Genomic DNA, 15,516 nt, shown 5'->3' with positions numbered 1-15,516 from the left:
GGAGAGAAAACCCCAACAATCCCCTCTGAGCACGCACCAGGTGACAGTGGGGAGGAAAAACTGCCTTTAAACGGGCAGAAACCTCCGGCAGAACCAGGCTCAGGAGGGGACAGTCAACTGCCGGGACTGGTTGGGGGGGTTAACAGAGGTGGAGCAAGACGAGGCTACATCAGGTGAGGAAGCAGTAGCGTCTCTCCTCCGGAACAAGTGGAACCATTTTTTCTTTTTTTTCATGCACTTTTCCACGAGCGCTTTTTTCTCCAGGATGAGATTTCTCAACTCATCGATTGTTTCTGTGTTTTGCTTTTCAAGTTTCTCACATCTTTGTTCCATCTCTTCTAATGTTGCTTGTTGTTCTTCAAGCTTGTCTTTGAGTTGTTTGGATGTTGCCTCCTGTATCAGCTTGTCCTTGTGCATGTCTGCATTTCTCTGTTGGACCTCCTTGTGCTTGTCTTCTAACTGCTCGTTTCTTTTCTGGATTTCTTGGAGTGTGAGCTGCAGGTCTTCACGTATTTTGTCTTGTTGTTGTTTTTGTGCCTGCATTTGAGTGTGTTCACGCTTCAAGTTATTGAATTCCACCAAAATCCCTGTGAGCATCTGTGAGCACCGTTTCTCCAGTTTGTCCTTTTCTTCTTCCACTTTAGTTGCTTTGTCCTCCGGCTGATTACAAAACTCTTGCAGTTTTAGATTTTTAGACTCAAAGTCCTGGACAATATGTTTTCCTTCTTTCAGTCTTTCTTGTTGTTGCTCTTTCTGTTGAAGAAGGTCTTTATTTTGGCGCAGTGTTTCATCCAGGCTTTCTTTCAGCATTCGGTATTTTTCCTGCATGCTCTTCAGTTCGTGCTGCATGTCTCTTTGCTTTTTGTCATGCTCTTCCTTCTGTTGGAGGATTTCTTTCTTTTCTTCCACAGCTTCATGGAGCTGTCTTTGGAGGAGCTGATTCCTTCGGTCCATGTATTGGAGATCCCATTGTATCTTATCAGTCATCGTTTTCTTGTCTTGGAGCTGGTTGGTCATTTGTTTTAGTTCTGCACTCTTTTGCTTGTTTTCTTTAATGAGGTGCACAATTTGCTCTTGGGTCTGAGCAAACTTGATTCCCCAGCCCTCATTAATAATTTTTATGTCCGGCTGGCGCTGTTGTCTGTCTTCCAGCTCTTTATTTTGGGCTTCCATTCGTCTACACTTGTCCTCCAGTTGAAGTTTCTCTTCTTCAATTTGTTGCATTTTTTTCTGGAGATGGTAGTTTTCCTTCCTACTCTCCTCTAATGCCCTTTGGAAGGATGAGACGCCATTTGGGGAAATTGGCCGGCCACGCCAGGAAGGAGAGGCGGCGTAATCTTTTTGAATTGGTTGTTTTTTTCTTGGAAACATGTTGGAGTTAATTAATTAAGAAATTAATTGTCACAAACATCCCTAATATTATATAACACACAACAGAAAACAAGACAGTTTTTGTTCTACGCAATAGAACTATAATACAAGTTTTTTTTAATTATCCTACTTTTTATAAAAGATAACATTTATTAAAGAATATGCATTTAATTAAAAAACTCTATTCATCTAAAGGGTAACAAAAAGGGGGAGCTTCCTGCTCGAAAATGAAATGTCCCCATTTTTCTGGGCGTGGGTGCTTAACTAGTTAAAAAGAACAAAAACAAACAAACATCTGTCTCCTATTTTTTATGTCACACAGGAAAGAAGCTTCAATATCTGATGAGAAGACATTAATTTGTTGGTGTTTGTGGTGTTTGGTGCAGTTTTCTTGTTTTCTGGGTTGTTGTTTATTTACAGTGGAGATGAAGATCTCTAACAAGTTGATTTGTTCACATTTGCACATCTTAATTTTTAAGAGGAATGTGTTTGTTGAGTTTGTACACTATATGCATGTAAGGCAACCGTTTCCTTTTTCAGTATTTTGTGAGGTGCATTTTTCTCTGTTTTAACAAAAAACAGACATAAAAGACATTTAAGTCGACCTAAGATGATTTGTTTAAATTTCTACATGGTCTTACTGAGGTGATGCAAAGTGAAACATGCTTTCTTCTTTTTTGGTAATGTGCTGGAAAAGCTTGAAAATGGACCTTGAATGTGCTTAAACAGTGCTTGAATTTGACCCTGAAAGATGTGTATGAACCCTGATATTAATAAAAGGTTGACCTAACTGATCAAATAAAGTCTGTGCGGTTTAGTTGTTCCACTCATATTAAACCAAATGATGGTGTGGCGGCCTGTTCTAGTGTGAACTAAGAGAGGGTTTGAATGTAAGAGAGAGAGAGAGTTAAAATGTAACCCCTGCACCTCGACTGAGGAGGTGAGTTACATTAGTGCTTCCTCTTTATTAGAAAGCGGTTTGAGTGAATTAGAAGTCTGTTGTTTTTTTTGGAGGATCTACTCATTAGTCATGCTAGGCATCCATCTGAACTCTATCAAAATAAAGGTGTATTTTAACTCATTTAAATTATTTCTAATATCAGAGATATAGGACTATACAAAGTAGCTGCTGACATCTAAAACGACAGCAGACTTATTGTGTCTTTCTTCACCTCATCACTTTTTTCTGTGTGTGTTTTTCTGTTGATGCCTTTCAAACAAAACTAGCCATGATATTTTCCACCTTCCTCCTCTGACAATTAATATCAGTTAACCCCAGATGTGTCATGCAGATATCCTAATTATGTGTATGGTAATCTTGCACCATTAAACTGTTAGTGAATGAGGCAACAATAAAAGTGTGAAACGTGCATTAGCAGATCAAGTGGTGCCTGCTTATTTCCTGCTTTATGTGAGCTTCTGCTGTAGTTTATTATGTGCTTTAGTCCCAAGAAACCACCCTTTTACTGTGGCACACAATAAGATCTTCTGATGTTTGGTGTCATCTTCCTGTGATCTCCTGTGAACAGGTGGATTAATTCACTTCAAGTTTATGTATGTAGCACCAAATCACATCAGGCGCTGAACACTGTAAAGACTCTAGAATAATTATGGAGGCACAACATTTAAAGCTCCTATCCTTCTATCCCACATACCTAAAAGTTAGTTATATGATAAATAGCCCCGTGTTTGTTTACTTGATTTGTAAAATGCAAAGTGGTGACTTTTTCTTTTCAAGTACGTCCTCATATGGAGACAGTTTTTTAATGGCATAAAACAAGTCATTGTTTACAAAAATTAGTACATTTTATTGGGCAGAATGAGGTAAACAGTGAAGAAAAGTATGAGAAAACAGAGCACGTCTCCGGAGACTATGGCAACTAGAATTATTGTATACGTGTGTGTATTAAGGACTGACACAGACAAAGAATGAATCAGACAATGAAGCAATGTCCTTTTTAAATGTTTATTTATAAACAGGATAAAACCATTCAAGTATTGAGTCATGAATAAAACAGCAACCTCTGATCTGCTAATTGGGAAACAGAGGATGTCAGTGTATTTTTCAGTGCTAGTCCAAATTGAGTGAGATGACTTGAAGGATTTGAATAGATTCGATTACAAGTTATATTTGGTTTTAAGTGAATGCAGTTCAATTTGATTTAAATCAAGCCAGTTCACAACATATTAACTTGAAATATATGGTAAGATAAAGGTTGTGCAATAGTACAGAGAAAGCCCCAACAATCAAATGACCCCCTATGAGCAAGAACTTGGCAACAGTGGGAAGGAAAAACTCCATTTTCGGCAGAACCAGAATCAGGGAGGGGCCATCTGCCTCCACCGGTTGGGGTAAGAAAATGAAACTAAACTACAGGAAGACAAAGAGGAAAGATGTTCATGATATATATGAAACTTTCCGCTAGCCCTGACTAAAATATTGTTTTTGACAGGAAAGTATTGTTTCATTCATGTTTATTCCACGAGGTGGACAGCAGGAATAAAACAAACCAGATACTAAGAAAAAAAGTATATAATGAAATATTCTCGATATGCTAAAATTCCCACTGAGACTGGATAAGATTATTCTAAAACTGGTAAAAAATACAATTCTCTTCATGCACAAAAATCCCACCACTGGGCCCATCACATCCCAGCCCAGTTCGCATTCTGCATTGGAGTCCGTCGCTCGATACCACCGCGGTCCGCGGCTCGCCTCACGTCATCACCTGTAAGTAAAAACAAACAGGAGCCAGAACCATCATCCCGGAAGTTGCCCTGGCTTATAGCCATGGCGACCCTCTCCCAACATGGCTGCACCCAGTGAACAACAGTGAGACACTACTCACAAATGCAGGCAGTGGTATACATCTGCCCTGATGTCAATCACACACGTTGACTCCTACTGTCGCCGCGCCATTCCTGCTGTCGGGACTGGGTCACCACATCACGCTGACCGGTCTCCAGACGAGGCGTCGCACCCCCCCACAATCACGCAGCGGCTCCCTCTTTTCCACCTGGCCTTCATGCGTTCCTCTTCCAATCTAGGGCCTGTCTCCTTCCAGTGCTCAGCTTGCTTCCTTTTAATACGACCTTTAAACAGCTGAAAGGACACCTCTGGACACACCCATGCCTCAACATGTGATCACTATCAGCTAATTTGTCCCATTGCCAGCCAATCCACAGTGGATTAAAACAATGTAAAATAACACACTGAAACAATGTGATGCAAACAGAATAAAATCATGCAAATAAAAACTACACTCACGAATAAAAACTGAAATCAGAAAAAAAAACCCAATATGAACGATGAATACAAATTTCTACTGTGTGAATCAGTTTCACTCTTTGAATATTTTTCATTTCTTACAATCAGAATTCTCCAATAGATTTTTAGAAGAAAATTATTTTCTTTCATGCATCACCAACTGAACCTTTTATGTTAACGTCTCATTCTCCAGCCTAACCTCATTGAATTTTGCTTAGCAAAGTACTTTTCAACTCCAATAATTAGTAAGATTATATTTCTTATCATCTGTTGGTCGTCTGACCTGATAAACTTCAATGAACATGATAACACAGGAATGATTGTCTCTAAAAACGGGCTCCTGCACGTTTGCAGACATTTTTCCATCACAACTTATGGATGATGAATGATTTGATTAAAGCTGTGAAACATTACTGATAAACTTCATGTGATGTTACATTAAAGCCAATTTTCTATTAAAATCAGGGACTTTTCCTAACTGACCTCTGACCTTTGAGCAGTAGTGTGTACTGTATGCTTGTATGTAACTGTATCTGACCTGGATTTTATCACCAGTTTCAAATAAGAATCTTCTTTAAAGTCTGTCTTTCAATACAAAATAAGTCAAACTTTATCAAGGCTGATGGTAAACTGTCCCTAACAAGTCCACTTTATTGCGTGCTCAGTGACTTTCTCCTATCAGAACTGTTTAACAAGTCCACTTTATACATGCTTATTAATCTATCACGCTTATCAGTGGCTCATGGTTGCTTAAAGCCTATGTCTGAACTTGAGCACAGAGGCAGAGCATCATTCAATCTTGGCAACAGCTCCAGGATGACAAACTCCACTTTCTCTGCATCAAGACAGCTCATAACTTTTTAACAGTCTCTCCTGATAGTCTCATATCATCTGCTCTAATCAATAACCATACACTATCATTACAATGTAGACTACAGCTCAAAAGTCTGAGGTGAATTAGAAATGTCTTGTTTTCTGAAAAGACTCAAATTTGGTTTCAGATTGAATCACAGCAATTTATCAAAAGAATCATATAAATGCTTAATATTAACACTGATCACAAATCATGAATGATTTTTAATAGAATATCTACAGAGGTGTTCAGAGACCCATTTTCAGCAATAATCCCTCCTGTGTTCAGTGGTACATTGTCTTATCTAATGCAAGCTTAACACATTAAAGCCTAACTTATAACTCAAAACAGCTTTTTAAAGATTTTTGCACAAACTCAAACTATTGTGGTGATTAAAGAAAGAATAAATGTGTCTGAATCATCCCAGTGTTTGTTTTTAACCTCATGAAACCAAGTTTCCATTTTCCTCTAAAGGGGCTGCAACACCCAGCTGCACAAAACCTTCGTTTTTTTAAAAAAAGTTTCACTCTTTGAATATTTTTCATTTCTTACAATCAGAATTCTCCAATAGATTTTTAGAAGAAAATTATTTTCTTTCATGCATCACCAACTGAACCTTTTATGTTAACGTCTCAATCTCCAGCCTAACCTCATTGAATTTTGCTTAGCAAAGTACTTTTCAACTCTAATAATTAGTAAGATTATATTTCTTATCATCTGTTGGTCGTCTGACCTGATAAACTTCAATGAACATTATAACACAGGAATGATTGTCTCTATAAATGGGCTCCTGCACGCTTGCAGACATTTTTCCATCACAACTTATGGATGATGAATGATTTGATTAAAGCTGTGAAACATTACTGATAAACTTCATGTGATGTTACATTAAAGCCAATTTTCTATTAAAATCAGGGACTTTTCCTAACTGACCTCTGACCTTTGAGCAGTAGTGTGTACTGTATGCTTGTATGTAACTGTATCTGACCTGGATTTTATCACCAGTTTCAAATAAGAATCTTCTTTAAAGTCTGTCTTTCAATACAAAATAAGTTAAACTTTATCAAGGCTGATGGTAAACTGTCCCTAACAAGTCCACTTTATTGCGTGCTCATTGACTTTCTCCTATCAGAACTGTTTAACAAGTCCACTTTATACATGCTTATTAATCTATCACGCTTATCAGTGGCTCATGGTTGCTTAAAGCCTATGTCTGAACTTGAGCACAGAGGCAGAGCATCATTCAATCTTGGCAACAGCTCCAGGATGACAAACTCCACTTTCTCTGCATCAAGACAGCTCATAACTTTTTAACAGTCTCTCCTGATAGTCTCATATCATCTGCTCTAATCAATAACCATACACTATCATTACAATGTAGACTACAGCTCAAAAGTCTGAGGTGAATTAGAAATGTCTTGTTTTCTGAATAGACTCAAATTTGGTTTCAGATTGAATCACAGCAATTTATCAAAAGAATCATATAAATGCTTAATATTAACACTGATCACAAATCATGAATGATTTTTAATAGAATATCTACAGAGGTGTTCAGAGACCCATTTTCAGCAATAATCCCTCCTGTGTTCAGTGGTACATTGTCTTATCTAATGCAAGCTTAACACATTAAAGCCTAACTTATAACTCAAAACAGCTTTTTAAAGATTTTTGCACAAACTCAAACTATTGTGGTGATTAAAGAAAGAATAAATGTGTCTGGATCATCCCAGTGTTTGTTTTTAACCTCATGAAACCAAGTTTCCATTTTCCTCTAAAGGGGCTGCAACACCCAGCTGCACAAAACCTTCATTTTTTTTTAAAAAGTTTCACTCTTTGAATATTTTTCATTTCTTACAATCAGAATTCTCCAATAGATTTTTAGAAGAAAATTATTTTCTTTCATGCATCACCAACTGAACCTTTTATGTTAACGTCTCAATCTCCAGCCTAACCTCATTGAAATTTGCTTAGCAAAGTACTTTTCAACTCTAATAATTAGTAAGATTATATTTCTTATCATCTGTTGGTCGTCTGACCTGATAAACTTCAATGAACATGATAACACAGGAATGATTGTCTCTAAAAATGGGCTCCTGCACGCTTGCAGACATTTTTCCATCACAACTTATGGATGATGAATGATTTGATTAAAGCTGTGAAACATTACTGATAAACTTCATGTGATGTTACATTAAAGCCAATTTTCTATTAAAATCAAGGACTTTTCCTAACTGACCTCTGACCTTTGAGCAGTAGTGTGTACTGTATGCTTGTATGTAACTGTATCTGACCTGGATTTTATCACCAGTTTCAAATAAGAATCTTCTTTAAAGTCTGTCTTTCAATACAAATGAAGTTAAACTTTATCAAGGCTGATGGTAAACTGTCCCTAACAAGTCCACTTTATTGCGTGCTCATTGACTTTCTCCTATCAGAGCTGTTTAACAAGTCCACTTTATACATGCTTATTAATCTATCACGCTTATCAGTGGCTCATGGTTGCTTAAAGCCTATGTCTGAACTTGAGCACAGAGGCAGAGCATCATTCAATCTTGGCAACAGCTCCAGGATGACAAACTCCACTTTCTCTGCATCAAGACAGCTCATAACTTTTTAACAGTCTCTCCTGATAGTCTCATATCATCTGCTCTAATCAATAACCATACACTATCATTACAATGTAGACTACAGCTCAAAAGTCTGAGGTGAATTAGAAATGTCTTGTTTTCTGAATAGACTCAAATTTGGTTTCAGATTGAATCACAGCAATTTATCAAAAGAATCATATAAATGCTTAATATTAACACTGATCACAAATCATGAATGATTTTTAATAGAATATCTACAGAGGTGTTCAGAGACCCATTTTCAGCAATAATCCCTCCTGTGTTCAGTGGTACATTGTCTTATCTAATGCAAGCTTAACACATTAAAGCCTAACTTATAACTCAAAACAGCTTTTTAAAGATTTTTGCACAAACTCAAACTATTGTGGTGATTAAAGAAAGAATAAATGTGTCTGGATCATCCCAGTGTTTGTTTTTAACCTCATGAAACCAAGTTTCCATTTTCCTCTAAAGGGGCTGCAACACCCAGCTGCACAAAACCTTCATTTTTTTTTAAAAAAGTTTCACTCTTTGAATATTTTTCATTTCTTACAATCAGAATTCTCCAATAGATTTTTAGAAGAAAATTATTTTCTTTCATGCATCACCAACTGAACCTTTTATGTTAACGTCTCAATCTCCAGCCTAACCTCATTGAATTTTGCTTAGCAAAGTACTTTTCAACTCTAATAATTAGTAAGATTATATTTCTTATCATCTGTTGGTCGTCTGACCTGATAAACTTCAATGAACATGATAACACAGGAATGATTGTCTCTAAAAATGGGCTCCTGCACGCTTGCAGACATTTTTCCATCACAACTTATGGATGATGAAGGATTTGATTAAAGCTGTGAAACATTACTGATAAACTTCATGTGATGTTACATTAAAGCCAATTTTCTATTAAAATCAGGGACTTTTCCTAACTGACCTCTGACCTTTGAGCAGTAGTGTGTACTGTATGCTTGTATGTAACTGTATCTGACCTGGATTTTATCACCAGTTTCAAATAAGAATCTTCTTTAAAGTCTGTCTTTCAATACAAATGAAGTTAAACTTTATCAAGGCTGATGGTAAACTGTCCCTAACAAGTCCACTTTATTGCGTGCTCATTGACTTTCTCCTATCAGAGCTGTTTAACAAGTCCACTTTATACATGCTTATTAATCTATCACGCTTATCAGTGGCTCATGGTTGCTTAAAGCCTATGTCTGAACTTGAGCACAGAGGCAGAGCATCATTCAATCTTGGCAACAGCTCCAGGATGACAAACTCCACTTTCTCTGCATCAAGACAGCTCATAACTTTTTAACAGTCTCTCCTGATAGTCTCATATCATCTGCTCTAATCAATAACCATACACTATCATTACAATGTAGACTACAGCTCAAAAGTCTGAGGTGAATTAGAAATGTCTTGTTTTCTGAATAGACTCAAATTTGGTTTCAGATTGAATCACAGCAATTTATCAAAAGAATCATATAAATGCTTAATATTAACACTGATCACAAATCATGAATGATTTTTAATAGAATATCTACAGAGGTGTTCAGAGACCCATTTTCAGCAATAATCCCTCCTGTGTTCAGTGGTACATTGTCTTATCTAATGCAAGCTTAACACATTAAAGCCTAACTTATAACTCAAAACAGCTTTTTAAAGATTTTTGCACAAACTCAAACTATTGTGGTGATTAAAGAAAGAATAAATGTGTCTGAATCATCCCAGTGTTTGTTTTTAAACTCATGAAATCAAGTTTCCATTTTCCTCTAAAGGGGCTGCAACACCCAGCTGCACAAAACCTTCACTTTCTTTTTTAACAGTTTCACTCTTTGAATATTTTTCATTTCTTACAATCAGAATTCTCCAATAGATTTTTAGAAGAAAATTATTTTCTTTCATGCATCACCAACTGAACCTTTTATGTTAACGTCTCAATCTCCAGCCTAACCTCATTGAATTTTGCTTAGCAAAGTACTTTTCAACTCTAATAATTAGTAAGATTATATTTCTTATCATCTGTTGGTCGTCTGACCTGATAAACTTCAATGAACATGATAACACAGGAATGATTGTCTCTAAAAATGGGCTCCTGCACGCTTGCAGACATTTTTCCATCACAACTTATGGATGATGAAGGATTTGATTAAAGCTGTGAAACATTACTGATAAACTTCATGTGATGTTACATTAAAGCCAATTTTCTATTAAAATCAGGGACTTTTCCTAACTGACCTCTGACCTTTGAGCAGTAGTGTGTACTGTATGCTTGTATGTAACTGTATCTGACCTGGATTTTATCACCAGTTTCAAATAAGAATCTTCTTTAAAGTCTGTCTTTCAATACAAATGAAGTTAAACTTTATCAAGGCTGATGGTAAACTGTCCCTAACAAGTCCACTTTATTGCGTGCTCAGTGACTTTCTCCTATCAGAGCTGTTTAACAAGTCCACTTTATACATGCTTATTAATCTATCACGCTTATCAGTGGCTCATGGTTGCTTAAAGCCTATGTCTGAACTTGAGCACAGAGGCAGAGCATCATTCAATCTTGGCAACAGCTCCAGGATGACAAACTCCACTTTCTCTGCATCAAGACAGCTCATAACTTTTTAACAGTCTCTCCTGATAGTCTCATATCATCTGCTCTAATCAATAACCATACACTATCATTACAATGTAGACTACAGCTCAAAAGTCTGAGGTGAATTAGAAATGTCTTGTTTTCTGAATAGACTCAAATTTGGTTTCAGATTGAATCACAGCAATTTATCAAAAGAATCATATAAATGCTTAATATTAACACTGATCACAAATCATCAATGATTTTTAATAGAATATCTACAGAGGTGTTCAGAGACCCATTTTCAGCAATAATCCCTCCTGTGTTCAGTGGTACATTGTCTTATCTAATGCAAGCTTAAAACATTAAAGCCTAACTTATAACTCAAAACAGCTTTTTAAAGATTTTTGCACAAACTCAAACTATTGTGGTGATTAAAGAAAGAATAAATGTGTCTGAATCATCCCAGTGTTTGTTTTTAACCTCATGAAACCAAGTTTCCATTTTCCTCTAAAGGGGCTGCAACACCCAGCTGCACAAAACCTTCATTTTTTTTAAAAAAGTTTCACTCTTTGAATATTTTTCATTTCTTACAATCAGAATTCTCCAATAGATTTTTAGAAGAAAATTATTTTCTTTCATGCATCACCAACTAAACCTTTTATGTTAACGTCTCAATCTCCAGCCTAACCTCATTGAATTTTGCTTAGCAAAGTACTTTTCAACTCTAATGATTAGTAAGATTATATTTCTTATCATCTGTTGGTCGTCTGACCTGATAAACTTCAATGAACATGATAACACAGGAATGATTGTCTCTAAAAATGGGCTCCTGCACGCTTGCAGACATTTTTCCATCACAACTTATGGATGATGAATGATTTGATTAAAGCTGTGAAACATTACTGATAAACTTCATGTGATGTTACATTAAAGCCAATTTTCTATTAAAATCAGGGACTTTTCCTAACTGACCTCTGACCTTTGAGCAGTAGTGTGTACTGTATGCTTGTATGTAACTGTATCTGACCTGGATTTTATCACCAGTTTCAAATAAGAATCTTCTTTAAAGTCTGTCTTTCAATACAAATGAAGTTAAACTTTATCAAGGCTGATGGTAAACTGTCCCTAACAAGTCCACTTTATTGCGTGCTCAGTGACTTTCTCCTATCAGAGCTGTTTAACAAGTCCACTTTATACATGCTTATTAATCTATCACGCTTATCAGTGGCTCATGGTTGCTTAAAGCCTATGTCTGAACTTGAGCACAGAGGCAGAGCATCATTCAATCTTGGCAACAGCTCCAGGATGACAAACTCCACTTTCTCTGCATCAAGACAGCTCATAACTTTTTAACAGTCTCTCCTGATAGTCTCATATCATCTGCTCTAATCAATAACCATACACTATCATTACAATGTAGACTACAGCTCAAAAGTCTGAGGTGAATTAGAAATGTCTTGTTTTCTGAATAGACTCAAATTTGGTTTCAGATTGAATCACAGCAATTTATCAAAAGAATCATATAAATGCTTAATATTAACACTGATCACAAATCATGAATGATTTTTAATAGAATATCTACAGAGGTGTTCAGAGACCCATTTTCAGCAATAATCCCTCCTGTGTTCAGTGGTACATTGTCTTATCTAATGCAAGCTTAACACATTAAAGCCTAACTTATAACTCAAAACAGCTTTTTAAAGATTTTTGCACAAACTCAAACTATTGTGGTGATTAAAGAAAGAATAAATGTGTCTGGATCATCCCAGTGTTTGTTTTTAACCTCATGAAACCAAGTTTCCATTTTCCTCTAAAGGGGCTGCAACACCCAGCTGCACAAAACCTTCAGTTTTTTTTTTAAAAAGTTTCACACTTTGAATATTTTTCATTTCTTACAATCAGAATTCTCCAATAGATTTTTAGAAGAAAATTATTTTCTTTCATGCATCACCAACTGAACCTTTTATGTTAACGTCTCAATCTCCAGCCTAACCTCATTGAATTTTGCTTAGCAAAGTACTTTTCAACTCTAATAATTAGTAAGATTATATTTCTTATCATCTGTTGGTCGTCTGACCTGATAAACTTCAATGAACATGATAACACAGGAATGATTGTCTCTAAAAATGGGCTCCTGCACGCTTGCAGACATTTTTCCATCACAACTTATGGATGATGAATGATTTGATTAAAGCTGTGAAACATTACTGATAAACTTCATGTGATGTTACATTAAAGCCAATTTTCTATGAAAATCAGGGACCTTTCCTAACTGACCTCTGACCTTTGAGCAGTAGTGTGTACTGTATGCTTGTATGTAACTGTATCTGACCTGGATTTTATCACCAGTTTCAAATAAGAATCTTCTTTAAAGTCTGTCTTTCAATACAAATGAAGTTAAACTTTATCAAGGCTGATGGTAAACTGTCCCTAACAAGTCCACTTTATTGCGTGCTCAGTGACTTTCTCCTATCAGAGCTGTTTAACAAGTCCACTTTATACATGCTTATTAATCTATCACGCTTATCAGTGGCTCATGGTTGCTTAAAGCCTATGTCTGAACTTGAGCACAGAGGCAGAGCATCATTCAATCTTGGCAACAGCTCCAGGATGACAAACTCCACTTTCTCTGCATCAAGACAGCTCATAACTTTTTAACAGTCTCTCCTGATAGTCTCATATCATCTGCTCTAATCAATAACCATACACTATCATTACAATGTAGACTACAGCTCAAAAGTCTGAGGTGAATTAGAAATGTCTTGTTTTCTGAATAGACTCAAATTTGGTTTCAGATTGAATCACAGCAATTTATCAAAAGAATCATATAAATGCTTAATATTAACACTGATCACAAATCATGAATGATTTTTAATAGAATATCTACAGAGGTGTTCAGAGACCCATTTTCAGCAATAATCCCTCCTGTGTTCAGTGGTACATTGTCTTATCTAATGCAAGCTTAACACATTAAAGCCTAACTTATAACTCAAAACAGCTTTTTAAAGATTTTTGCACAAACTCAAACTATTGTGGTGATTAAAGAAAGAATAAATGTGTCTGAATCATCCCAGTGTTTGTTTTTAACCTCATGAAACCAAGTTTCCATTTTCCTCTAAAGGGGCTGCAACACCCAGCTGCACAAAACCTTCATTTTTTTTTAAAAAAGTTTCACACTTTGAATATTTTTCATTTCTTACAATCAGAATTCTCCAATAGATTTTTAGAAGAAAATTATTTTCTTTCATGCATCACCAACTGAACCTTTTATGTTAACGTCTCAATCTCCAGCCTAACCTCATTGAATTTTGCTTAGCAAAGTACTTTTCAACTCTAATAATTAGTAAGATTATATTTCTTATCATCTGTTGGTCGTCTGACCTGATAAACTTCAATGAACATGATAACACAGGAATGATTGTCTCTAAAAATGGGCTCCTGCACGCTTGCAGACATTTTTCCATCACAACTTATGGATGATGAATGATTTGATTAAAGCTGTGAAACATTACTGATAAACTTCATGTGATGTTACATTAAAGCCAATTTTCTATTAAAATCAGGGACTTTTCCTAACTGACCTCTGACCTTTGAGCAGTAGTGTGTATTGTATGCTTGTATGTAACTGTATCTGACCTGGATTTTATCACCAGTTTCAAATAAGAATCTTCTTTAAAGTCTGTCTTTCAATACAAATGAAGTTAAACTTTATCAAGGCTGATGGTAAACTGTCCCTAACAAGTCCACTTTATTGCGTGCTCATTGACTTTCTCCTATCAGAACTGTTTAACAAGTCCACTTTATACATGCTTATTAATCTATCACGCTTATCAGTGGCTCATGGTTGCTTAAAGCCTATGTCTGAACTTGAGCACAGAGGCAGAGCATCATTCAATCTTGGCAACAGCTCCAGGATGACAAACTCCACTTTCTCTGCATCAAGACAGCTCATAACTTTTTAACAGTCTCTCCTGATAGTCTCATATCATCTGCTCTAATCAATAACCATACACTATCATTACAATGTAGACTACAGCTCAAAAGTCTGAGGTGAATTAGAAATGTCTTGTTTTCTGAATAGACTCAAATTTGGTTTCAGATTGAATCACAGCAATTTATCAAAAGAATCATATAAATGCTTAATATTAACACTGATCACAAATCATGAATGATTTTTAATAGAATATCTACAGAGGTGTTCAGAGACCCATTTTCAGCAATAATCCCTCCTGTGTTCAGTGGTACATTGTCTTATCTAATGCAAGCTTAACACATTAAAGCCTAACTTATAACTCAAAACAGCTTTTTAAAGATTTTTGCACAAACTCAAACTATTGTGGTGATTAAAGAAAGAATAAATGTGTCTGAATCATCCCAGTGTTTGTTTTTAACCTCATGAAACCAAGTTTCCATTTTCCTCTAAAGGGGCTGCAACACCCAGCTGCACAAAACCTTCATTTTTTTTTAAAAAAGTTTCACTCTTTGAATATTTTTCATTTCTTACAATCAGAATTCTCCAATAGATTTTTAGAAGAAAATTATTTTCTTTCATGCATCACCAACTGAACCTTTTATGTTAACGTCTCAATCTCCAGCCTAACCTCATTGAATTTTGCTTAGCAAAGTACTTTTCAACTCTAATAATTAGTAAGATTATATTTCTTATCATCTGTTGGTCGTCTGACCTGATAAACTTCAATGAACATGATAACACAGGAATGATTGTCTCTAAAAATGGGCTCCTGCACGCTTGCAGACATTTTTCCATCACAACTTATGGATGATGAATGATTTGATTAAAGCTGTGAAACATTACTGATAAACTTCATGTGATGTTACATTAAAGCCA

General features: G+C 35.9%; 1 protein-coding gene across 1 annotated transcript; it reads right to left on the bottom strand.

Annotated features, from left to right (window-relative positions):
* On the bottom strand, positions 1–1,371 carry LOC146360559 (uncharacterized). The gene has a single exon (XM_084922744.1). It carries the CDS (start codon positions 1,369–1,371, stop codon positions 100–102), a length of 1,272 nt encoding a protein of 423 aa, XP_084778870.1. The 3' UTR covers positions 1–99.
* Positions 1,372–15,516: the final 14,145 nt, after the last annotated feature.

The sequence above is a fragment of the Perissodus microlepis genome, unplaced genomic scaffold, assembly GCF_051167445.1.
Source record: "Perissodus microlepis isolate ML-2025 ecotype Zambia unplaced genomic scaffold, ASM5116744v1 scaffold_24, whole genome shotgun sequence".
In the NCBI taxonomy this organism is placed as follows: Eukaryota; Metazoa; Chordata; class Actinopteri; order Cichliformes; family Cichlidae; genus Perissodus; species Perissodus microlepis.
Note: the sequence above shows the minus strand (reverse complement) of the source record. Positions and strands in the feature narration are given on the sequence as shown.

Excerpts from the sequence above, each read along its gene's own strand:
- LOC146360559 (XM_084922744.1), bottom strand. The coding sequence starts at position 1,371 with ATGTTTCCAAGAAAAAAACAACCAATTCAAAAAGATTACGCCGCCTCT.